The 26,711-nt window shown below is 39.0% G+C and overlaps 1 protein-coding gene across 1 annotated transcript in view; it reads right to left on the reverse strand.

Moving 5' to 3' along the window:
* Window positions 1-24,845, reverse strand: part of CRPPA (CDP-L-ribitol pyrophosphorylase A) — a 124,736-nt gene extending 99,891 nt beyond the window's left edge. The window contains exons 1-3 of the mRNA XM_075492912.1: window positions 24,330-24,845; window positions 17,110-17,389; window positions 665-814 (exon numbers count right to left, since the gene is read on the reverse strand). Coding sequence (XP_075349027.1) covers window positions 665-814; window positions 17,110-17,389; window positions 24,330-24,748 — 849 coding nt within the window. The 5' untranslated portion in view covers window positions 24,749-24,845. The remainder of the gene's footprint in view (window positions 1-664; window positions 815-17,109; window positions 17,390-24,329) is intronic.
* Between the last annotated feature and the right edge of the window lie 1,866 nt (window positions 24,846-26,711).

The following is a 26,711-nucleotide window of genomic DNA, read 5'->3' on the forward strand; positions in this document are numbered from 1 at the left end:
GCAAACGAAAGCAGTTTTCAAGAGGGATAAAGGCAAAAGAGTCAGGGTTTAATACACTACCCACAACTTTTATTTTCTTAAATAAAGATGATGTTAAAGAAATATATTAGGGAAAAAATGGAGAATTACAACAGAGACTAAGTAAGTGTTATTTTCAGCCACTAATCAAAGTATGTACAACACACATGCAACACTAAACAAATTAAATACTTATTTACCTAGATGTATCAATTTAATATTATCCCAATATTTTAGAACAGCCTGTATCCCACCATATTATTATATAATGTCATTATTACACTGTGCATCCAAAATTCTTTGATACTCTCAGTCAACAATACATACTTAAAAGATACCTAACTTTAAACCCACTCATTTAGGTAATCTATTCAATGCACAATAAAAATTAAAGCAAATCTGTCTTTTCAATAGTTTAGACCCCTCACCCCTCTTGTATTTGACAGTTTGATAATAAAAAAACTTGAATAGGTTAGAATGATAAAGCATTTTCATCAAAAGACTACAGAGAAGGAGAATACATACAGTTTGATGTGATCTGAAATAGATGCTGAATCTCTATTTTTGAAAGAGGAGAAATAAAGTTATCTTTTTTTTTTTAACTAAAGTAAATGGAAAAAAGTCTTAGAAAGTCTCAAAGTCTTACCTGTTGGTATGCTTCATAGATTAGATCAAACAAGAAAGCCTGAGGCATTTCACTCGCTCTGTACCTGGCACGTTCCAATGAGTGGTCTAAACAGCCATCTGCAGCAGAGGCAATAACAGTAGAAACAAGAGGACGAATTGCTCCTGCTGCCTGTGGAACAAAACAGAGAGAGGTCTAAATGTTAATAATATTAATGTATACCTAGCTGCAGTCCAAAAAAATTAGAGCTTTAAAACACATTTTCTACTTATTTATCTTTTATATATCTCATAATGCATAAGTCATACTACTAAATCTGTATGAGACTTCTAACATGAATATAGCAACAGAAGACTGTGTAAGTACACACTGAGGGCCAATTTACAAAAAAAAAAAAAAATAATCTTAAGTCCTTCATAAATATCTACTGCAAATACATGTACAGACCTGAGATGTTCATTTTTCAGACTTTTTTGTACATACATATTAGGTGGTTTCTGTGAGGACAGTTTTAGGCCTATTCAGATATCAAACAGCAGGAGACACCCCTGAGAGGTCTTGACAATCCACAACACCTATTGCTTTCACCGACTTCAATTTGGCTAAACTGCTCAGAAATGAGCAACAAGAAGAGTTTCAGAAAATTGAGCTTGTTCCTCCCTGTTGAATTCACCCTGTGAAATACTGAGCAACCACACTTACCAGTGAAATCACTGGGAACACAGTATATACATCAGAAAGTATGCAATATCCAGCAGCACTGTGCCCCAGAACATATATTTAAACGCTTATATTTCAGGTTTGGTTTTGCTTAGATTTGAAACCAATTAAACATATATCTTTGATCTTTTCATCAATATATAGTATTAAAGACCTACGGCATCTCTGAAACAGAACTCTCCTAGCTGGTTTTAGTCATTTTGATACCAGAAAGTTACCCACACTTCATCAGCCGCTTATCAAATGCTCACATGAACTTTATATGAAGCTAAAGGCAACTGGGACAAGAGTTGACCATACAATAACAAAGAAAAGGATCCAATGGCAGAACATTGCTTTATCAAGTCACAGGGCAAAAAGCATGCTCCCTAACAATGCTAACCACTGAAAATGGCGTCCTTACACTATACTGTTTATTATCTATTTTTTAAGAATAATAAAAAAGAATAATTAATGCTGTTCCAAAACATTTGGAATTATCCAGCATCTTAAATCAGTATACCTAGAAAACCACTCCCAATGGTGAATTCTGACACTTTTCACTGCAGGCACATAAGATCTCCTGAGGTCTAGTGAGCTTTGACACAGAAGAGAAATAGGTTTCATCGCATAAAATAAGAACACTGTTATTGTTGATTTCATTTATCTTCTGTGGCAAATCCTGCCCTCATACGTATGAGTCCTGTCCATTCTTACAAGATTTCTGACCTCAGGTAAACATACAGTGGCAGAATGAGACACCAAAAGTGAGCCCAAAGTTTTTTCCTCTCAGAAGAGAAAGAACTAGTTGTCTGCCCTCCCCCTTTCACACTACTGAACAATAAAACAAAGAGGAATGCAGTCAGCGTGTTGAGCACTTTATGAGCTCTAAAATACAGCTTCTTAGTTCATTCTTTTACAGAATGAGGACAGAGATGTGAACCAATTTCTCATGCCCAAAGAGTTCTGATATGCATCAGCTACCAGGGCAGGGAGAAGGGAGAGAAAAGATTCAAAAGATTCATGTGACAAGAGAAATATCTGAACCACTTTCTCAAATTTTTTGTTTCTAATACATGGGAAGAGATATCTATACAAAACACTACATGGAGCAAAACACTATAATCCAAAGGCAAAACATGGTACAGAAAGATCAGCGAGAACTATGAAATCACAGAACTGTCTGTAAAGGATCTCAAGACGTAATCTAGTCCATCTTTCTGTCCTAGGCAGGATCAATTTTACTTCTGTAATAGAAAAGACAAACTGACAAAACTAAACACCACTATAATTTTAGTAATACGTCAATGTATTAAATGAGGAGTAAATTTAACAGATGCACTTTGAGGAAAGGCTGTGCATAAGCAGATGTAGAGAGACTAAATTATCTGCAACTTGTCCCCTCTCTATTTCCTATGATTCCAGGACATGGATTATTACCTCTATATCCCAGCTGCTGGGCATTTGGGCTATGTTATTTTGCTCTGCCGTCATATTTTAATTGGTCACACACACGCAAAAAAATAATAAAATTAGAAGGTCATGGGAAAAGAGACAGAGCAGCATGCTAGCCACAGCTTTTCTGTAATTAGTTAAGTCTATTTGATTTTTTTTTCTGAAAGAGTTACCATTCCAGAAAACCAGTTAGCAAAAGAGGATTTCTTAGGCTGATCCAATATTTTATTACAGTTTTTTAAAATCATGTCATGTTACATTTTAAGCATAAAACAGGCCAAGAGAATACAATGTGACTTGCGTAACCAAATCTCACAAGTGAAACACGCACTCTGAGGAACAAAAAACCAAACTGCAATTCTAAATAAAATTGAAATACTCAAAATTATATTCTTAAAAGAGTGCTGAAACACATTGTTTTCTTGACATCTGGTTTATTGCACAATAAAAATTCATGAATGTCTGTATCTGTATCTTTGTGACAATACTGAACCACATCTCCTGCTCTGCTGAGGCCTAGCTCTTCCAGAAGATTCAGGAAGATCTAATAAATCCAAACACCTAATTTTTTAAAACTCTCAGTTAACTTCTCAAGTAATTGAAAGCTTCATGGCACCTAAAATTTAACAAATGGCATTTTTCAAACAACTACAGTTTTGCTTTACATTACTCCAGAACTGAGTCCAGTGTGGCAGGCTGAGTTTCTCACCTGTCTTCCCTCTATTTCAATGAGAAATAACAAGATAGGCACAATAAAATGTCTTCTGCAGCAAGTCCACTCAAACTATACCTGACACTGACTGAAAACGTGAAGTTTAATACAAAGAATAAGATTTATGGCTGACTTCTGATCATGCAAGGGAGATAACTTCTAACTACGTATGCAGTAACAGGATAACTAGCAGTCATTTGATTGAAAAAAATAGCAGCTTTTATTCCAACAAAAGGACAACTCAGTCCATGACCGCTCTATGCTCTAAAAGCGGAATGCAGAGCTCTAGTACTTACTAAAGCCAGGAAGTTTCTGCTGCACAGAAAACCTTCATATGATGACCAGCCGGGGTTCAAAAGCCATGAATCCATGAGCTAGAGCATACTTGCTAAGGTGCAGCACTGAGTTGAAACCTTAAAATCCTGAGACAAGACACAGAAACTGGTTGGTTGTTTTGCTCAGTACTGGCTCACCTTTCTGCAGGACCTTTCTCTGTCTCGGCACACACACACGGGCTCCCTCAGCCAGATGATGTGACCCAACACAGGGCTGAGTTTACCACCTCAGTGACACAAGAACTACAGGAATTCCTAAGGCCACTTTCAGACTGGGTGAAACTGGGATCAAGCAAAGGAAAATACTGGCTGATGTATGCCCTGCATTGTTTTCATATGGGACAAGAGAGCTGAGTCCCTAAGACAGGGAAACTTGGATCTGCAATACTTCTGGCGACATTCTCTAGCTGGCATACGCCGACACAGCTGCCCAACCCAAGCTGGCTTCCACAGACCTCACCGCACATGCTTCTGCTTCCAAAATTGGCTCATGGGTATCTTCATTCATGGTGTAACCATAATATTTGGCATGTGAAAACAGGAGAATGGAGCTGTGAATTTTGTTCTGTCATACAGGCCAAAGAGGGGCACAGTTTAAGATGTATGCCTCGTTCTGCAGCACTTCCTCCTGGTTAGCGCAAGAGTCCTCCCTACACAGCACAAAGCCTTTTTGGAATTCCACTCCTAGCAGTCTTGCAATGAACTGAATGAGGAATTTAGGTACTTAAGACAGGGCTACAGACTACATTTTTTAGTTCAGAAATTTAAACATTTAGGGCACAGTAGGGCCAATAATACAATAAGGTACTACTGTATCTAAAGGGGCTTTTGCCCCTGATGACTGTTGGGTGTAAGCCAAGAACACAATCATCCAGCTAGTCTACGACTATTCAGTTACAACACCAAATATTTTATTCTTTGCAAGGAATTTCCGTATTGTTTTTCTGTTATAAATCAGTAACAAATAATTATTTCCATATTAGTAAAGAGAGTACATACTGAGTCTTGGGTATTTGAATTTTACTCTAATTTGAGAAGCTTTGACTTGCTATTTATGTCAGGAATGTACAGGTATTTGGCCTGGCTCTCAGGCAAGAGGTTCAGACATGAATTTAAAAAAATTAATAAAACAAAGAAAATCTGTCCTCATTCAAAAGTATAAGTACTTTTTAATGTCACTATAGTTTTACAGATCTTTTTTACACTTTGAATTAGCCTATCACAAAATACAAATCCTGTGAATCTCAAGCAATTGCCTGGGTCTTATACTAACATTTCCCTACCCAGAGTACTCATTTTCCAATTTCTAATCATTTTGACCCAGATCTCAAGTAGATTTGCTTTCAAAATCATACACAAAATGTATCACACACCCTTCCTGAATGTGGTTAGTTAATGTATAGTTAAACTGAATTTCTTTAAGTGTCCACTTTACAGCCTTCAAGCCACTCCAAAGACAGTCAAGCACTAGTTTTGGTGAACCTGGCATGTCCAAGAAATGGATACACTTCCTTCCCCCATTTTTGCATATTTTGTTAAACAAATTAGGTAAAGTATCAAAATATCTGTGGGCAAGCTGTTAAAATGTTCTTTCATAGCATAACAGACATTGAAACAAATACTGCTAAGTGGTTAGTTTTCTTTTGCAGACAAAATATTGGAACAAAAACCATCCTTTTAATCTATCGTTTCCTTAAAACAATCCTAAAACATCCTGAGCACAATTCCATCAATTTCAGTGGAAGTGACAGACTGGTATCTCTCAGAAGCAAGCTTATCCATCCATCTGCTGAAAATTGAACCAGCCTCTAGATGCTTTTAGAAACAACAGGTGTCATTTATAACCCATTTTAAACAGCACAAAGCAAAAACATTTACAAACAGGTTCTCAGTTTTGTATTCAGTTTTTTGCATAACTGCCTAGAGCACAGCACACATTCAAGATTTAAAGATTCAGTGGTGACTGAAAAAAAGGTAGAGAAGTGCATCATGCAGGTCAGTATAATAATAGGGTATCATAAGTATTTTCAATAGATTTAAGGCATACTAATCCACCTTTCCACTAAACAGTAACACTGTATCATTCTCATTTTATCATACTTTTGTTCTGACAAGAAATTGTTTAGATGCATTGTTTAGATGCGTGCATTCAGTGAATACATAACCAGGGTGTGTTTTAAGATCAGACAACACAGTCAGTTCAAGGAGAGTAAAATCCAAGCAGTATTGATGACACCTTTTATTACAAAATGAGGTATGAATGTTTAGGCCACAGAAGCCTACACACAACATAGCAACCTGGCTAACACAATGCTGTATAGCTTATTTTTACCAAATATTCATAAAAACTGAAAGCCTCATTTAAAAAAAAAAAAAAGGATTATGGGGAGAGATGGAGCTTATATCACAAGCAAGAAATTATCCAGGTTACAAATACTCCCAACACAGTGCATTATTCAGCCAAGACCAACACTCCACATCTAGCATACAACCTACCAAGAAGTTATCAAAGAGCCAGAAGCTCCAAAAGAGCATCACTGATCTGGTCATTTTTGGTAGCCAGAGTTGAAACAGAACAATGCTAAATAGCTGCAAAGCTCAACAAGTTGAATGATATGGACTAGGAAGAGAAAAAAAAAATTGCAGTGGCACAAAATCCTTACAAAAAATACCACAACTACAATTCCTTTTGTTTTACAACAGTGTGGTAACAAGCTCAGAAAACCACAGATCCTGCAGGCTGGCATACTAAAAAAAAAAGTATGTTATGTCTTTGGCATGCCCCTGTCCCCAGTACACCCCAAGTACTAATGCAGACCCACAAAGTTCACTTACACGGCCAATTTGCAACCCTGAACTTCAAGTGAGTGGGAATCACAGCCTAAAACTTCACAGAGTCTAGTCCTAAAGGAGCAGACTCTCCCATCCCTCTAGCATGACTCCCTTCTACTTTTTAATTACACCAACAATACTTTTCTTCTCCATTCATAGCATCTGTCTCCCCTGAAAGTCATTTTCCCTATGCTTTCTATCTTCTCAGCTGTCTGGTAGCATTAAGTAAACACACATTTTATATTTCAATCATCCTAACTCTGTTAGATTCAATGTTTTAAAATTAGTTAGGAATAGGCCTGATATCACATATATACAAGCATAGCTTATGAGTGCTATCTTTAAAAGAGTGTCCATATTCTCATTTTTTTACATTTTCTCAATATGCATATTTATTAATTTTAATTCTTTAATCAGAGTTGTTTTCAACTCTGAGAAGCAAAATAGTACTGAATGAAGACTCCCAAATAATTTAGTCACCCTGCCTTAGAAAAAATAAAATTGTCTCGCATATATACACTGGAAATAGAAGTATATTAGAAATGTATTTTCATCACTTCAAAGCAGCTGACTTTTTGGAAACTGTATGCTGCAGACTGTGGGGCTAGTCACACTTAGTAGGACAAATACATCCATCTTGGAACTCCATTAAAGTCAGTTTCGTAGAGGTGAATTTGGTAAATATACAAACAATTTTATCTTGCTTTTCCATGAAGACAAGGATTGCATTAGGACACTGTTCAACTACATAACAATAACCATCAATGCTAATTTAGACAACCTAGGTATCTAACAGTTTACAAATATGTCCTGGAATGTTTTTTATTAGGTGAAAGTTTATTTATATGTTACCAAACACTATCATCTCCTAAGGATTTCAGTCTAAATTAGGTCTGGCTATGAACTAGCGAAAGAAGCTCAGAATAACTATGATTAATTTCTTCTCATTTTATTCCACCAAAATGTTTCCACATGTTACTACAGGGAAAGTATTCTGTTACACAGATCAAACTACTTGCCATGAAGGGCATTCACAGCCATCTACAGTATGAAAAAATACAGAAATAAACACAGTATCTGCGATGCATGAAACAGGTAGAAACATGCATTTCCATTCAGACATCTGCACTCAAATTAATTGTATCTTTAGTAATCAACATGCTTCAGCCACACTCAGTAATTACCATTTAAGTTAGAAGAATTGTCTGTACCAAAAGATTCCTTATTTCAAATTTATCAAACAGAATCTTCAAAGCAAAATGCAAAAACTTGATTATAAGATTAAAATATTTCACATATTTAAGAGGATGTTCTTTTCAAATCTTTTTATATTGTAAATCTGAAGGGGAGGTTATCTAATAAAACAAAGTCATATAACTATCTTTGTAAAACAAAGCAATTAGAGAATTTCTTCCAATGCACATTCAAGGTATCGCATTGAAATATCACATCTTTTTTTCTTATGTTTCTTTTTTTCTTTTCCTTTTCTGCATTTTGTAGCCAGCTGTTGTCTAGGGCTACATTTTATCTTCTCTATAACCAAAAGTTGTAATCTATGAGAAGTTTTATGATTCCGCTGCAGAGGGAAGACTTAGAGTATCTCCTCCTCCAACCTACAGAAATCCTGCAAAACACTTCTATTTGGATGGAAAAGATTGGGGCATAGACAAAGTAACAACACAAACAGTAAGCTACCACTCCTATACAAAAGTACAGCTGATAACTACAATTTGGCTATGTGTGCAAAGTTTCCTAAACTTAGGTGTGAACACATCTTCAAGCGCAAAATAGCCAAACTTCCAAACTGAACTGATTCAAGGCTGCACGTAGTTCACAGAGTTCACAACCTCATTCTGCACCCACAACCTGCCTACTTGCCGTACGGCAAGGCAAGGTAGCAGCCCGGCTGCCTGGGTTCAACTCAAACCCATCACCATCTGCCCCCATAACTCCTTCTGTTACTGTCATGTCCAAAAGATTCCCCCAACCAGTATCTCAGCTGCACACCTCTCCTGAAGGGCCAGATATGGCATGCAGTCAGGACTACAGGACAACCAGGATGACTCAGTAAAGAATAGCAAACCACAATAAAGGTAGAGGTACTCTCATTATCATGCAGAAACACAAATTTGAGTCCAGGGCATATCATACTTTCACCCACACTCACACCCAGACTCTACCATGTAGCATAGACATAAATTGTGTGGCAGCGCTGTGGTGGGGACGGGATTCCTTCTACCTATTTCTTCTATCGACAAACAAGTACAATCTGCAACCTGGGCTGTGTATCAACTAGAGATTAAGGCTGAAGAAAAAAAGGTTACCTTCTTTCTGCCAGGTATCTTCCTTTTTTTAAACAAGAATAATTCTGAAATTACCTTATTTTGAATTTTGTTGGAGAAAGAAAAAAAAAATTCATAGTCATTATGGGCATACCATCTTTGATTCTCATTAGTGAGATACCCACTAAAATTTCTTCTATGTAGGCAGTATCACCAACCAGCCCATTTCCAGCTATCTTGACATATTTGTACTGGCAGCTTTTAATTGCCCACGGACAGCACTGGTTGAAATGTTAAACAAGCCTGGTGTAACACAGATATTAAACCTAATTATCAGCCAGACAAAAAGAAGGTTAATTAGAACAGATGTAAGGAGTTTTGAACACTATGAAAAAAGACTTGTATGCTAAACTTCACCCAATTTCCTTAAAGTCTGTTTACCCAGCTGGCTAGGAGCAACAGTCGAACTCACTAAAATTGGGCACATGTTAATCTTAAAGCAACACCAGGAAGGAAGACGTTATAATTGTGTTTATTCCTAGCTGCAAAAGAGGGGATGTTTAATCAGAAATTTAATATACACTTTGATCCAATGTTAATGAGCTGACACTATGTTGTACATTGAACTGACTTCAAAGACACAGGATGCCTTAAACTAATGTAATGTATATTTATGACACTGTTTAAGAAAAAGAAAACATTTCTTCTAATGAGGTCACCTTTATCAGAACATACTATCTGAGTAAGTGGGTATAGTACATGTACATCAAGACATGTCAGAGCCCCAATTAGCTATGCCAAACTAAAGAAGATTACCGATACCAGAAACTGTTGCTCAAAAATTAAGACTGCACATGTTCTTTTTTACTTTACGTAATTTATGTTCTTTTGTATTTAAAGCATTTACCTCTAAGCGTCAGTAAATATCGTTTTAATCTAATTGACAACAAGCTAAATTCTAAATGTTATTCTGTGGGAAAAGTAAGATTTTTCAAAGAAAATAAAAAATATTCCCCTCAAAAAGACGGGACATCCTGCAAGGACATGACGATAGGAACATGCAACTGAAAATATATATATATGAGGTGGAGGAAGAAAGCAGAACTAGGCATACCACAAGCCGCAATTTTTCAACACGCAGCACTGAAAACAAGCTCAAGAACATACCAAAAGTGGAAAAGCAGTAAAACCACAAACATACATATGCACCAAGAAAAAGCAAAGAGTGGTACTGCAAACAACAACAACACAACTAATTTACGTGAACATTTGATTTCATATTAAAATTGGATTTTTTTTAAAAAAGCAGATTGAAAATAAGTCTTAAGAATGTCATTTATGTTGCTCTTGTATCATGAATTACTGCCATAAATCAGATGAACTATTTTTAATACAATAAAGACTAAAATTACAAAAGCTAGCAGGATTAAACCAATATATACATTTTTAATGGTGTCATACAAATTATACAGCATTTCTTCTAATGCATTCCTTATCTGTCCATTCCCTGTGAGAAATTCAAGAATGGTTGAGGAAGTTCATGTTTTCCATAAATACAAAACTACTGTACATCCAATAAAATAAATTTTATCATATTATTAGCCAAGTAAGGTCTTATTACCTTAGTCAACATATTCAGCTGATTTTTGTCACAGTGCAATAACTGGTAATGTTTAACAACATATTCTCATTTATTAAGATTTTGTTTCCTTCTTGACAGATTTTTTTCAAGTACTTCAAAGTTTGTATAAAGTCTACATAATTCTACCAAAGATCCATACTAAGTATATGATCCAGACCACAATTATGATGGATTCTATAACATGTAAAGTCCAGTCGAAGCAATTTAAACATTCCAAAGCAAATCGTGTGGCCAGTATGCTACCAAGAGTTTTCAATCTTTTCAGAAATATTTTAAAGTACACTCACAGCTTTAAATTTTGGCATTCATTCAACCTAAGAAAACAATAAGATGAGCTACCAGCACCTTCTTGTTCTACTAGTGCTTGTTTCTAACTAGTGCTATACTGCAAATCTAGGTGGCAAAAATTAAACAGAACATTTGCTATAAAAATTAATGAATCACGAAAACAATCATTTTTGCCTCTAAAATTAACAAGACTATTTATTTTACTTTGACTGCATAGTATTATCTTGCATTAACAAGTAAAAAAACACATCTTACAGTCCACAAGCTATCTTTCATACCCTAATTACTGATTTACATTGCAAAAAGCTATCGGTGAGAGTGCACTGTGCCACAAAGGATTTTGCATATTAGAGTAAGGCAATATAAAGAGGAGTTAACATTTGTATTCAGTGGAGTAGAAATCTTGAAGCTACTGCCACAGGAGTTACAATTACAGTTAAGAAGTTATATTTTACCTCCAGAAAGTCTACATCATTACAAAATCATCAATATCATGACGTGATGGCTACTGATCCACTGCATATCATTAAACACATGATTTGCATCATATTATGAAGAAAGAAGAAAACAAATCTTGAGGTGTTGTAGGAGGACTCTTGCACAATTTAATCAACCAAATGCAAAACTGCAATGTTTAATTAATAACTCTTTCCCACACACACAGTCCTGAGCAACCAAAACCACAGGCACTATAGTTTGTGGTCATGCAGTTCCCTAAGCAACTCTGCACCTGCTTATCAAATGTCTTTGCCTTCTGAATTCGCTCAACTGCTGCTCTCGGAACTGCTTGTGTCCTCTCCTTGCAGGAAACTTTGCACCTGAGCTTCTTTCTCTTACAGCCCATTAGATTCAAAATTTCAAGTCACCGCTTTATATGAGCTTTGTCAAAGACCTTCTCTGTTATCAAGGGCCTTGTAAAATGGATCGTTATACCTTACCATGTAAGTTTGGCTCAAATAGTGACACTAATACACGTACGTATGAATTTGATACCTCATGAATTCTCTCCTACATGCTCCAATGCTCCTCAAGGCAGTCTTAGTTCTATCTGTACCACAACCCACTTACTTTCTTGGAAACAGGAAGATAAACACAGAACCAGTTGAGCAAACTATTACAGCATATGAAACAGGCCAAGTTGGCTTTCAGAAGCTTCACCTAACCTGCAGGGTTGGTGGTGTCCTTGCCACAACCACCCAGATCACAAACTCAGCCAAAATGCAGCTGGGGGCCTTTCTGGAAGAAAACTCAGATTTCTTCTCAGTACAATATTTGGTGAAAAAGGGAAAAGACTCGGGAAGGTGTGCATGCCTAACCCTTAGTCAGAGAGATATTGCTAACAATCTCTTCCAGATCTTGCCATGTAGAAGTCACTAGAATGATCCAAGGCCTTTATTCAGCTCCTCACACATGCTGGACAAGTTGAGATTTCCCTTATTTTAAGGAACTGTTCTTTAATCCTTTGATCTGCTGCAGGAAGGAGAAATCTGAGCGACTAAATAGACACATCTTTGCTAAAGGCTGCTTCATTTTCCAAAGTCACATTGTTTTCTCAAATGAAGCATACAGATTTTAATTAGCCTCAAATCAACAGCAGTGTCATATATGTAGTTTCTCTAAATTTAAAGGAGGTACATTTCATAGACATTACATAAAAATTACCTCAGCAACCACTTAAGTACAGGAAGCTATGCTCAAAATTTATTTCCAGGATAACCTGATCCTACATAAAAAAAAAGTCAGGTAAAAATTACTGTATGTGTAGACCTCCAGGAGCTAAAAAATGTGGGATTGAGTCACCTTTTTAAAAAGGATTAAATACTAGTTGTATTAGGTACAGATGGCTCTGTTAGTACAACACAAAAATGCTGCAAAGAAGAAAGGGAGATTATAATTTAAGTTTCTATCTATGATTTCTGCATTTCAGTTGGTTGAGTTGCATCCTTTCTAATGAATGCAGTAAATCATCTAAATCACTTAAATTGAGACTGGGAAATGTCAGAGTTTCTCCCCTTACCAGTGCTTTCCCACCACCAAACACTACATATTGTTAGGACAAAGATTTCAGGTATTTGCTAACAATACATGAGTTCTCCATTCAACACAGAAAATAATTAACAACTAGGCTGAGAAGGTTATAACTTTCTCTGGGACCAATAACGTCATAAGCTATGGAAACATCAGTACGTTTCCGTTAGTTATCCATAGTACAGAGTTGAAAAAGGAGTAACGCGTTATATAACTATTTCCGTACTGCATCAAAACTATGCTTGATTTTTTCACACATTCACGAAAGTTTCAAGGCTACTGAACAGATTCTGATCTTCACAATAATGTAGCTCTTCAAATGTTGTTTTCTTCTAAAATTCCTATATAACACCCTTACAATTCATTAATATGTATTTTTACATTGACATAAGTCAGAGCCTCCTAAACTACAGAACTCATTCCATCAGAGGAGTAAAAATCATGTCAAGGTGGTAACAGGTCATTAGTTCTTGATTCTGCTTTTGCACACATGTCTGACAGGACAGCAGGAGCCCCCCAAAGTATCAAGCATATAATGAAAGCAGAACCTCTGAGAACACAGGCACAGGACAACTTCAGATGATGCAGCATATAAATATGAATCAAAAATGGTCTGGTACTGATACAGCCTTTATAGTTGGCTAAAATCACTCTTTGAGTATAACAAAGAGGACAAAGATCATGTGTAAAACATTCCATACATGGTGAAAACAGAGGAGATAATAAGAAAACATAAAAAGATAAGTGCTTCCAAGAGAAAAAGAACAAAGAAAGAACACAGTGAGCAAAACTGCTCCAGCAGCCGTCCCCATTCAAGTATACCACACCAGATCAGCCTATTTATCCACCCAAGTCCTCCTGCACCTTCAGTGGAGAAAGAGAGGTGGCTTTTGTTTTGCCACCCACCATATTTTGCTAATGCAACTCAACAATCATACATAAAGCATTTTATTTTGCTGTCTAACTGGGAGAAAGAACAGCGTGTGTACGGGTGCATGTTTTCTGCTCCAGCCTTCCGATACAGTAAGACTGATTACTCAGACTCAGTGCTGCAGTTAACTCAAAGACAGGAACACACTGAGCATAATACGTAGTGTTTTCTGTCTGGGGATATTATTTTGACTGATTGTGTATGTGAATGAGAGTCCATGAGACTGAGTAGCACCGTACATCTGTGTTGGCATGTATGCTTTGTTCGATCTTTGCTAAAGCTGAGAATAAAGTAATGATGTTAGACAGCTTCCAGAAACCAGCTTTTAAGAATGCCATTGTGATTCAGTCCTTTCAAAGAAATAAGCTATACTTTCAAATCTAGTTTATGTTAACTAGAGAAAGAGTCTTTGACTGTATGTGCCCTTTTTTTTTAACTCTCAATAGCAGAACTGACAAGTTCCCCCCCCCCACACCTTCCTGATTTTTTTTCTTGTAAGCATTTTTCTTTTTAGTTATGTTGTTTAAAATGCAATATTGGCAATGAGATATTGCTAGAGGCTTTGGACTGATGCCTTCTGAAGCTTCCACTTTTCCCAACTTTTACTAGCAATAAAGAATTTGTTTCTAGAAACATGTAATATTAATTACAAAATTACCCCAAAAACATAAATGGAATTTAATTGGTTACAAAGTAATATTTTCACATAATCAAGGGATTGTTTCAGGGATTTAAGGCATAATTTATTAGTTCTGGATAAGGCATACATTTTGATTCCTACAGGCAAATAACAAACTGATTAGTAAGTGTAATAAAGCAGTTTATTTGTCTGACAATTGGCAGCTAGAAGTGCAATAACTTACTTGATCAATTACCATTTTAAAGAACATTAAAGGTGCTCATAATTATGCTATCTATATGGTATGCAGATGAACAACAATACAGCATTACCCCTGTTACACTAGTGATTTAATATGATGTTTCTGCCAGGTTTTGTACCTTTCTACATAATGCAAAAAGGAAGTAATTACTCTTTGTACTGAAAGATTGAAGAATTGACTACCCTTTAGATACGCAAAGAATTTGACTATAGGAAAAACAAAGATGATAGCTTCTCTTGATGAAATTTTTTCTGATACTCAAAACCATGCATGTCAGTTTTGAGAAATACTCTTAGCTTTCCAGTCATTTAGTTCTTCAGAATTCTATAGTTGTCAAGTGAAGATAGGCACCTCTCTCTGGCAGGAAGCTTTTCCTATCTTTTACATAAAATGAAGTTCTTCTCATGTTCCTTAATTCAATTACTTTGTCAGGTAACATCAATACCTAACAGCTTCTGGAGTCCAGTTCTCTGATGGCCTAGTCTCACTGAATTCAGTGGATCTAAGCCAACATAGGAAGGCACCACAGAGCCAATAAATACCACACACATTTCAGACAGGCATTATACGATGGAAAAGACTATGACAAGTGGATAAGATCACCCTTCTGAGATCAAATGATACTTCAGTGATCTAGGTAAGGAAAAATTTACCAGTCGGAAGTTCAGATGAACTAGAGTACACTGCCCTGAGAAGGTCAATGGAGATTGCCTTTGATCCCTACTGTTTTACCAAAAATGTCTTACACCCAATTAAAAAGAAAACCAGGAAAAAATATTACATTAAAATCACACAAGTTTCAAGAAAAAGTGAACAAGTTAAAAAAATTAAACACAAAGACGAATGAGATATGATATACCATAACATGCAAAGACACCTAAACACAAACACATTCAGAAAACAGTTATTCTCATTTCAACTCAACATCAGTACAATTAACCCCATTCTTCTACTACTCTCAAAGAATCACATTTAAAACAGATTTACAAAGGGGATCTATTTTAAAGTCTTTGGCAGAGAATCAATTCTGGAATGCTATTTTGTGCTATATGAGAAAGGTCAAAAACCTTGTTAAAATTCTAACGGAATTTAAGTTTTAATGACTGGAAACTTATGTTCTATATCACTGAAAACTATAAAGCAGAGTTTATATTTTATTGCCATTTCTCATTAAGCCAATCTACAAAAGTACGGGCCTACTAGTAAGAAGTTCAGTATATTTAGATTTCTAACATAATGTTCTGAGAGATCTTACATAATTTAATTTTCATAATAAATATTTTAAGAAGTTGTACATTCCCCTTCTACACTATGAGCTTTCAAAAAAAGGTGGAAGAGCGCTAAGGAAATACCACAATTCATTCTTTAGACTTTTTATTCCACTGTCAAAGTTGCGAATCATCTGTCAATTAGCTTATCTTTTACCTCATTTCCTGAAAAAGACAAGCAGTAGTAGATTTTCCTAGCTTTCTAATACCCAAACAATCTGCTGTCACTAATGACTTCCACCTCAAATCATCTCCTTGAAGTAGGGAAGCATTCTACTATCTTATTAATGGAGAAGTGAAGTACAAGGTAAAGATAGCAAATTGTACAAACAAGCCTGTGGGTAAGTCGTGATTTCTTACATCTCTATCTTAGCCAGCCAGTTTATCCACCAGTTCCTCTCGTTGCTAGTGCATGCCTTTAATAACTCTTAATAACCATTCTACTTGCATAACACAACTTCTACCAACTCTTCCCCTTCACATTGCAAACATTTACTTTCTCAGAAATCTTTCCAGTTCCTGTGAATATTCCCAGTCCTCAGATGCAGTGATGACCAGGACTATCTCCAACCTACGGTTGGAGGCTTCCTGCTTCCCCTTTTTCCCAGCAGTTTGCAATGCTTAAAGATTCTAGAAAAACTTAGCATTAACACAGAGATAGCTCTCTTGCCACTTATTCAGGATTTGCATATAAGTTTGAAATGAAAACACATAAAGCTTGCGAGTCAACCAATGCAGTACTCTCTTTGGCTATTATTAGTAATCACTAACTGAACTACTCCAGCATTAGGTGAAAATTCTGCATGGAAAAAAAGGTAAACTCTCTTTATGTAATCTACCTCTCAACTAACAAATTGCTGATTAATTCTATCTCTTACTGATAGTCTCTATGGCAATAATTATTCCCTGTAGCAAATAAAGCCTGTGGCATTTAAAAATGTCTCCCTCCCCCATCTGACCTCTCTGCATAATAGGGATTCTGAATCTGTTCTACTTAAAAATCAACATAATACATTAATACAATTGCTAGAAAAATCCTTATTTATCAATCATGATTTTACACTGTACAGTATAAAGAACACTGCAGAGTTGCATTGCTGTTATAGTACATACCCCGTGTTCTTTAGCAGCCATAACCACTTTTGAAAGAATATCTTCTTCAACAAATGGCCTCACAGCATCATGGATAATCACTACTTCTGGTTTCTGGAGCAGATGGTTGGAAAATTCATTCTCTGCAAATACTTTGAGTCCATTGAAAATTGACCGGTGACGAGTTACTCCACCTTTTACTATCATAACTCTTCTGTGGTCATATTTTTCAATGATAGACTTCATTATTTCAATCTTTTCAGGAGAGACCACCACAATAATGTTGGATATCCAACTTATCCTGGAAGAAACAGTACAAAAACAGAGAAAGTAGACATAAATGACTAAATAAAAGTACAGATATCTCCATGAAACAAAGAAATTAATATCAAAGGTATTCAAGATGGCTAAATAAAGCATCTCTCAATATACTCAAGCCCATGTTTTTGTGTATGTATTAGCACTTCACCCCTAAAGGGAGAGCTACGTGAGAGGATCTCTACCAATACATGGATGTCAACCAAAGTAACTGGAATTCTGGGAAGGGACTTGCTTCCAACAACCAGTTGGGGGGGGGGGGGACACACACCTTCTGATAACCTCCAAAAAGCCTTCAAAACATTTCTTACTCCAGCCTCATACCTAGCTTCAAATGTAACTTCTAAATCAATCAGCTACAGTCTGTTATTTTAGCTTTCTCTAAATTCAGTCTCCAATAAACTGGTAAATCCTGGTACCTGGAATACGCCATGTTCTACTGTGCAGTACACTGTGTACAAGTGAATAAGAGGATCAAGAAAAACTCTGAAACAAAGATCACTATCAAGACAGGCATAAGCAGTAATTGATGGATTGCTAATGAATCAAAACTGTCACTTGAACATTCACAGGAGACATTATACTGGTAGTTTGCAAAAAAAATAAAATGCATATATACACACACACAAAGGTTTCTGCTTTAGGAAGCTAGCAAAATGCAAAAATTTAGCTAAGCCAGGTAAAATTACCATAATATGAAAAGCATATTTTTAGAGAACTTGAAGCTGCTACTGTTTGTATCAGCCTAGCTCTACAATTGAGGGGTGGTGTGGGGGGAGAATGACCCACAAGATTAAAACCAGTCATAACTGAAGTTGGGCTGAAGTCATAGTTGTGTCAAAGGACCTAGGAATACAAATTATAGTTACATGTGGCATACTGTACTTACAAATAACAGAAATACCATAATTCAAATGCTATGTAGAGAGCATAAAAAAGGATTTTAAATTGTTTTATTTCCTTTCTGTGTCTCCACAGATGACAGGAAGGTATTTTAGCATGACAGACAAGAAACTCATCAGAGGAGCAATGATTACAAAAACAATTTACTATTTACTATAGTAAAGTTACTCATGTGTAGCCTACACATCCAACTAGGAAGGAAGGGAGACAAGCATGGTATAGTCTCTCAACTAAAACTAGTAAAGCTATTGAAGCTAATTTTGTAGACACAAGACAGACTAAGGTACTAAATATTTCCAGTTAGAAAAATAAGAGTAAGAAATTTACAGTTCAGAAATATACAGGCTCAAGGTAATTGGCTTCTGCACTAACACATGAGAAGGCATTGCCTAGGAACTATCCTTACTCCAAAAGCAAAGTCATCTGTGATACAAACCACTCCCCTAGAATTATGTGAAACAACAGAGCATCTTCCACCTTCTGTATGTTTTTTTTTGTAATTAATAGAACTCCATGGAAAATTATTTCAATTAATTTTAAAATAACTATTAAAAACAAATGGAAGTGCTATTAGCATTCTTCAAAAGAAAAATATTTGCCCTTATGTTCATTTTATTATTAACAAAGGCAGAAAATACAGCCAAACCAACATATTCTCAGCATTTTTTAAGTATTGAAGTTGTTCAAATGTAAAATCCAAAGTCATATGGTTTCAAGTTTCATTTCAACTTGTCACTCACCACAGGTTCATCAAAAGGTTTTCAAATCTCTCAAATGAGTCCTGGCATAATCTTACATTTCACCACAAAACTTAGCACCTCTGCATGACTTCAACTCAGAACTAGGGCAAACTAATTGGATTCATCTTGGTTCTTCTTTTGAATATTGAGAGCCAGTCATTTAAATAAAGCAAAATTCAAGAAAAGCTATTTCACACTAAATGAGAATAAGAGCTCTGCACTTCTATTTGCAGAAAGACTATAGCCTTACACAGTTCCCAGACACAGTGGACAGTCCGTACATTCACTAGTGACTGTGTAAGAAGAGCACTGACATTTCTCATTTTAGAGTCAAATGAAACAGATTATGAGGCAACTGGGTAGTACACAGCATCTTCTAAGAAGAAGGGAAGAGAACAGAAGTACTGTCCAGCCTATGATAAATCTCTGCACAGGAGGAGTGGAATGGCTCAAGGCCTCCAGTGGTAAAATACACCGAAAAGTGACAGGATGCGGTCACAGCTCCACCCTGTGTCTGGATAAACACATTCATAAACTTGAGTACGTCCTCAAACTCACTGTGGACTAATGTTCTATAATTAGAGCTGGGATTTAGAGATGCAACCTATTCATGTAAGAGTATAAAGGTATCCTCTAGACTGATTAGGTACAAGAACAGCTTAGGTTTTGACATCTAACATGTCTCACCAAAACTCATGAAAAGTTCTAATTCAATAAAGTATGCTATAAATTCTCACAAATGAGAACTGTGCACCACACTCTCTTAAAGATCTGCTTACAGAAATGTTGCAAAGTGTTTTAATGAAGTAGAAAGATATCAGTATACACTCTTTCTGGCAGTAAATGGATCTTTATTTTCCTCCCTCAACTTGTCACACCCTTTTCTTCAGAAAGATTTCACACTAAAATAATAAGCAGTTCAGGACCTGCTCAAAACCAGTTTAAAAATAGTAAACACCCTTTCCATTTTGTAACTGTAATACTAGATCAAGATAATGCAAGCTTCAGAAAGAATCAGCACAAGGCACGAAAAAGACCAGAATACTGTACTCCAATGTGCTTTAACAAGCACCAAATACAGAACTCTAGTGATTCCATACAACATAGGCTGTGGTTCTAAAGTGGAAAATCAGGTCTGATCAAATGAAAGAAAAGTAATGACCCCAGTTATGATCACTTTACAACTGCATTGGGAGGACCTCAGTACCAGTAGAAGGAAAACAGTGAGGCAGAAAATGACCATACGTTTGTTTTCTGTGACCGTCCTTCTCGTCATCACCTACAGACAGATCAGCTGCCTAGTAGAAAATAGTATTGTTTCATCGAATTTCAAACAAAAGTACATACACTTATATTAGCTGAGCTAGAACTCAAAGTAAAGGAGCTCATTAACTCAGCAACAGATCAAGCTACTACATGACTTCACATCACAGACTGCAGAGGAAATGAAATAACCGATGTGTTATGCTCTGAGACTGTATCAGTTAAACGGCATGCTCAGGTACAAACGGGACTGAGGTTTAACCCTCTATCAGTTCACTCACATATAAACCAGTGCTGAACCTGAAATCTGACATAGGCTTAAATACTCACACCCAGCTTCCTGCAACTCTTACTCAGACCAGTAACAACTTATGTAACATACAGCCTACTGAAATCAGCAGTTGTATCAGCAAAACAAGGCCAGAACCAGGCAGTGACTGCTGAGATGGCTTTAGCAATGTAAGATATGATCTTTCACTGCCACCAAAACTCTTCAGACGTACAAGATAAATCATTATATTACTTTTACTGGTCTTACTATTCAAGCACCAAATAAGAAAAAGAACTGTCAAGAACAAAACACATTTGCAGAATGCAAGCATAACTTCCTTTTGCTCCATAACAGCTTTGTTATGACTTTATTCATATATTAAAAAAATATATGAACACATATGTATCTTTTACAGTACAAAAATGGAAGCAGGGAGCTTTTAAGTCTGAAAAGTTTCACAGGAAGTTTTGAGCATCTCATGTATAGAAGCCATCCATTCTTTCCTGAAAGAAAATGTTCCTTATTAGTCAGACAAGATAGCAAAGATACCTTCATAAAGTTAAAACAATTGGATTGTTGGCTATGATTATTTTTAGCTCATAAGCAATTGCAAGAATAAGCTAATGATAACTGGACAAAAAGAACTATCACAATAGATACATTTAACAAAACTGTAATTGTGTGACCTGGAGAGCCAGTGAACACGCATCAGCCAACGGGGAAAAATACTTGGCAAATAAAACTACACAAGACACTTCCGAAGAGGTGATTCTTTGGAAGCTTCCCCAGGTGATGTTTTTTTGATATCAGGCCACCTGTTTTAAGAGACTACATTACAGTAAACAAAGTAAACAAAGCTGTCTGAAACCTTTATGGCAAATTTTTATTCTGCCAGTAAACATATTAACTCTGTTTTCCTCTTTCATAACTTCTCACTGTACTTTCAACAACTGGTGAAACATGAGCACAGCAAGAATAGCAGCAGCTTATTTGTCCCACAATGATTTTAAAATCAACCTTTTACCTTAGTCTGTTTTCCCCTCTATAGCTTTAGTAAAATATGTGTGCACAAGTGCACACAGAGCTGAGATTCCTCCCTGTCTAAGAAAAGAAATTGGAAAGGTTCTACTCTAAACAAACACACACAAAAAAAATTTAAAATTAAGGAAGAACCATACTAGTTTGTACAGAAGCAAAAAGGAGGAATGCCATTCTTGTTCTGTTGAACTTGATGCAAAAGCTTTGTATAGTTCAACAAAAGCAGAAACAAATCCAATGGGAAAAACAGACATTTAAGTTCTCTAATACACTTTAATTTTACCTCCAAGGTAAGACCTGACCTTCCTATCAGCACCACTGATAAATAAAATAATCCAATAAAAAACAATCATTTCTCTTCACCCTATTTTTTCTCATCTCCTCTTCCTAAGGGCATCATCTTTGATTATTATTGGCAGGCCAACATTCTACATGCTGTCATCCTATGCAACAGGATGCACTGCTTATTCATTCATGTCTGCTCTTGTCTTGTCTGCCAGTTTTTCCACGTCAGTATTTAAGATACTCACTACTTTCAGCTGAACAGTGAAAAAATCTTTTTCTCCTGATTTTTAAAAAGCACATGCAAAGCAGCTGCAAATTCTTGATTTGCTCATGTATTTTTGTCTATATGTTGCTATGTTTTTTCCAGATTAAAAAAAGCTCAAAATAGCTGCAGTAGCTGAGATAACCAGTTCAATACAAGTTATTACAGCCTAATGAGTCAATGATTCATTCAGTTACAGCAGGTAAACAATAGACATCAGGAGATAGTATCAAGCTAAACACAGAAAATCTGCCACTTCTGGGTGATAGATTACGTGACAAACTGCAGTTCCTCAATATTAAATTTTTGCGCGTACATTCGCGCAAAGAACAAGGTACCTCCTGTGCAGTTTCAGAGTCAGAGTAAAAGTGTCGAGATGAAAATGAAAGTCATTCCAAGCTTTAGATCACATCTGTTCCCAACTCCCCATACACATACATACCAGCCAATACTCCAATTCAGTGCAGAGATGGCAGAAAGCTCTGCCTGTGAGAGCACTGGCACCAGTTATTGCACTCCTAAAGTTAAGCGAAAGTACTAGGTTGGTACTCTCACAATCAACTTGGGATCATGCGCCTGGTGGGATTGTACAATTAGAATTCAACCTTCTAATTTTTTGCAGCTTTAGGACACAAGTATAATACTGTTGCTCAAAGAACTGTTATTTTCCCAGAGCTTACTGGCAGCAAAAATGAAAGATTTTTTTTTTAAATGAATAATGTTTTATTTTCCTATGAATATAATTTCCTTCCCAAACCTCAGTCTGTTCTCTTTTCCAGGTCTCCAATACACTGAGTGAGGATATTATTCTTCTCTGTAGATTCCCATGACATTTTGGCAGAAATTACAGCTGTGGCAAGCTTTGGATTGGAGGTTTTGCTTACTGATGTGTTTAGCTTTGTGACTGGCTCCTGTTGAAAATTAAATAAAGAAAACAAGCAATATTTCTTTCATAAAGTAACAAGTGACCTGAGGGAAGCCTCTCTGGGTGGGAATGGAAAAAGAGTCCCAATTTTGATGTTGTACAAGTTTCCATGAGTTAAGAACTTTGGGAGATGTTGGCAATTCCATTTCTTTTCACCACCCTCCACTCCTCCCCATTTATTCTAAAACCTAAAGGTCTGTTTTTCTACAAGTTACTGCAAAACATCTAGAATACATCTGACACTCCACTTCTACCTGCAGTGTTTCAAGTGACACTAGATACAAGACTTACATTATGTTAACATTTGACAATAATATATTAACTGTCAGTCACATGCCTAGAACTCAACAGTCTTATGAAAAGGAAAAACCTGACTGCTGAGATATCCCATTACTTAAATTCTTTGCTCCAATGTAAACAAATGTTACGCACGCAGCCTCACACTATGCGAGCTATCAGCTTCGAGCCTGGTAACTGTATCTTAATCGAAGCCAAGAGGGCATTTAAGCTTCCTGCTGAGGCAGGGTGTTCCACCATGGACTAATGCAGCACTGTAGATCACTGAGTTCATCCCACTATGAAGAGTGGATGTTTTTTTGAGGCCTCTGGACACGATTGAGACCATCTCCAATGGCTATGGCAGAATAGATCTTTTTTCAAGGCCTCTGGATAGTGATAATATTATGACTGTCTCCAACAGCTATAGTAGCCTTGTAGCTCACCAAACCAGCCACTGCAGCAACAGAAACTCTCGACCCTCAAGGCTGAGGGCCTCGAACAGATCTCCAGCAGCAATGGAAAGTGACACAGCTTCAAGGCATCAGCAGCACCAGGGAGACAGGAGAGCCGCCGGGACGGCGGTGACAGAGCCAGGCTGGGCCGGGGGAGAGTGCCCAGCTCTCGCCTGGTACCCTCTCCTCAGGTGAGCCTGCCCAGTCACAGCTCAGAGCACCCCCGGTCTGCACCAGGCCTCCCTGCTCCTAGCCACTCTGTCACTTATTACACATTTTGACTGGGCGGGGAGGGAAGGAGACCCCACCGAAACGCAAAACCAAACTCTCCGAGGGGCGGCCGCGCCGGGGGCGCCCGGGGCCTGAGGCGAGGGCGGGGGGCGGCTGCCAGCGGCTTTCAAGGGACTGGGGGCACGGCGAGGGCCATCAGGAGCCGGCGGCCGGGGCGCGGAGGGGAAGGCCCGCCGGGCGCGGAAGGGAAGCCGAGCGGCGCCTGCCTCGTTACCTCTCCATCGCCCGCACCGTGTAGCTGACGAGCGGCCTCCCTTGCACGGCGCAGAACTGCTTGGGGGTGGCGCCACCCAGGCGCTCCCCGCTCCCGCCCGCCGGCAGCACAGCCGCCACCGGCGTAACGGCGGGCCTGGCGTCGCGGCTCCCGCTGCTGGGCTCCATCTGTGCGGGGCGCCGCGGCTGCTCCGCTCCTCGCCCTCCCCACCCCCCCCAGCAGTAGGAATGCGGCCGGGACGGCGCAACCGCCCGCCCGCGTGTTTTATTTGCCCGCGACGTCCGCAATCCAAAGAATCCAGCGCCCGCCCGCTCGCCTGCCCCCAGCGGGTACCGGGCCCTACTCCTCGCCCACCCCGCGCTACGCGAGACCCCACAGAGGCGTGCGGACCCAGGCGCGGCCGGGCAACCCCGCGGCATACGCCTAGGCCCCGGAGGGGTCGGGAGGGGAGGACAGGGGAGGGGACGCCCACCCGCCTGGGGCACCCCGGCAGGGAGACAGCAGGCACACAGTAGCACGAGCAGCCTACTGCAGCCATTGGCCCTTTAAATGCCCGGTGCGCGGGTGATTCCCCAGAGCGCATGCGCGGCCGGGCCGGGCTGGTCCCACCTGCGCCGAGCTGGGGTGGGTGGCGCCGGCCGCAGGCAGCGCGGGAGGTTGAGGGGCCGTTAGGCGCTGCGGCCGCGCGGGGCGGGGTGCCGTGCCCGGCTGTGCTGCGGGTGGGCGGGAGGCCCGCTGCCTGTGCCGCCGCCTGTGCCGCCGCCGCGGGGCGCCGGCCCGCCCTGTCCCCCCCCGCTGGGAGAGGCCGGGAGCCGCTGCCTCGGCGTGGCCTGTCTCGGGCTCCGCTGATCGGGATGCCCGTCTCAGTGAGAAAATAAATAGCTCGCGTTTGGAGCCGAGGGGAAGGCGGGCCGAACGGCAGTCCTGCGTCGTCATGCGAGCCCCAGCCGTGAGAGGGCTGCTTCTCCACAGGCTGGCTGGGGACGCCTGCCAGGATCTGGTGTATGTTGCCCTTAATCCTAGGAGCGAGCGGTTGAAATAGCAGCAGTCAATTCACTGAGAGAAGTTTGGATGTTCCAGCTCATCTTAAGGTGTTACTGTAGGCGGTAGCTGAGACAGGTTGACTGGAAAACTCCCGGGACTGATACCCATTAGGTGGCAGAGGAGGCTTGCTACACGTCGCATCAGGTCACACATTTGTAATCGGCAAAATAGGTCTCAGGTTAATATGTCTGGCTTCACTGTACATCTTAGGCTGTAATTTGAGTGTATTTAAATACTATTGCTACAGTCTGTCCTCATCTGAAAGTTTTGGACATCTCCCTATAAAGATAGCTTTGCAAATCTGAAGGAACTGTTGTGAGCTTATTGCTGCTTATCAGGGAGCAGTGAGGGCCAGCCACTCCAAAAGGAAAGGGGAGCCTGGAGCGGAGCACGGTATCAAGGCAGGCGAGAACAGCAGCCTCACCAAGAAGGAGCCAGGATGCTAAGCATGAGTCAGGGTCAGGATCGGGCCCTCGGGGTCAGGCATTGTCCAGTGATCACCCGGCAAGGTCTCAGGGAGGCGGCAGGTCCCAGGGCCAGCCAGGAAGCTGAGCCAGTGGGTGCACATCAAGGTCAGTGAGGCACCAGACCAGGTGCAGACATAGGGGACCAACAATAAAGACTCCGCTTAAAAGTAGCTCCCAAGGGAAAAGGAGGAAAGGAGGGTCAGGCCCTTGCTTCTAGCTTTCTTCATAACAGCTCTTATTAGTGGAAGAGCTGCCTTTAGACTTGGCAAGCTAAACTCCTTAACTCAGCCATCTAAACTTGAAGGTGGCTGCACTCGGGGCCCTAACACTGTCCTCTTTGACATTATTTTTAGGAAAAAATAAGTGTCTTATATGCAGGCTGTCCTAAAATGACCAGAGGCTTTAGAGTCTGCAGGATTTTTTGATCTATTCTTTATATCTTTGAGAAGCTACCTTATTTACAGCTTTTCAGGTTTCTCTTAGTTGTGTTAAGAGGAACCTAAGTAGAACACATGGAGACTTTTCTGAGGAGTAGGTCTGATCGAAAAAGCAGCATTGAAGGAAGTTTGTTATGTCCCAGCTGGGCTGCTTTGCCAGTGCCAGCTGTGGACTGGGGTAAAATGATCATATGGGATCGCAGAGGCATCGTAAGTCAGAGTCATACAATAGGAGTGAAGTGATCCCTGCTAGCAAAGGCAGAGTTCACAGATATCCTTGATACCTGCAATAGCAGGAAAGTCCTGGAAAATTGGACAGTACAGTGGAGAACACAGGCACTTTACATGCAGAAGTGTCTTGACAGTCAAGACAATGAACAGAAATCACATCAGCTCGCACCACGCAGTGAAACATGAGAGGGACTGATGGCAAA

The sequence above is a fragment of the Mycteria americana genome, chromosome 2, assembly GCF_035582795.1.
Source record: "Mycteria americana isolate JAX WOST 10 ecotype Jacksonville Zoo and Gardens chromosome 2, USCA_MyAme_1.0, whole genome shotgun sequence".
NCBI lineage: Eukaryota > Metazoa > Chordata > Aves > Ciconiiformes > Ciconiidae > Mycteria > Mycteria americana.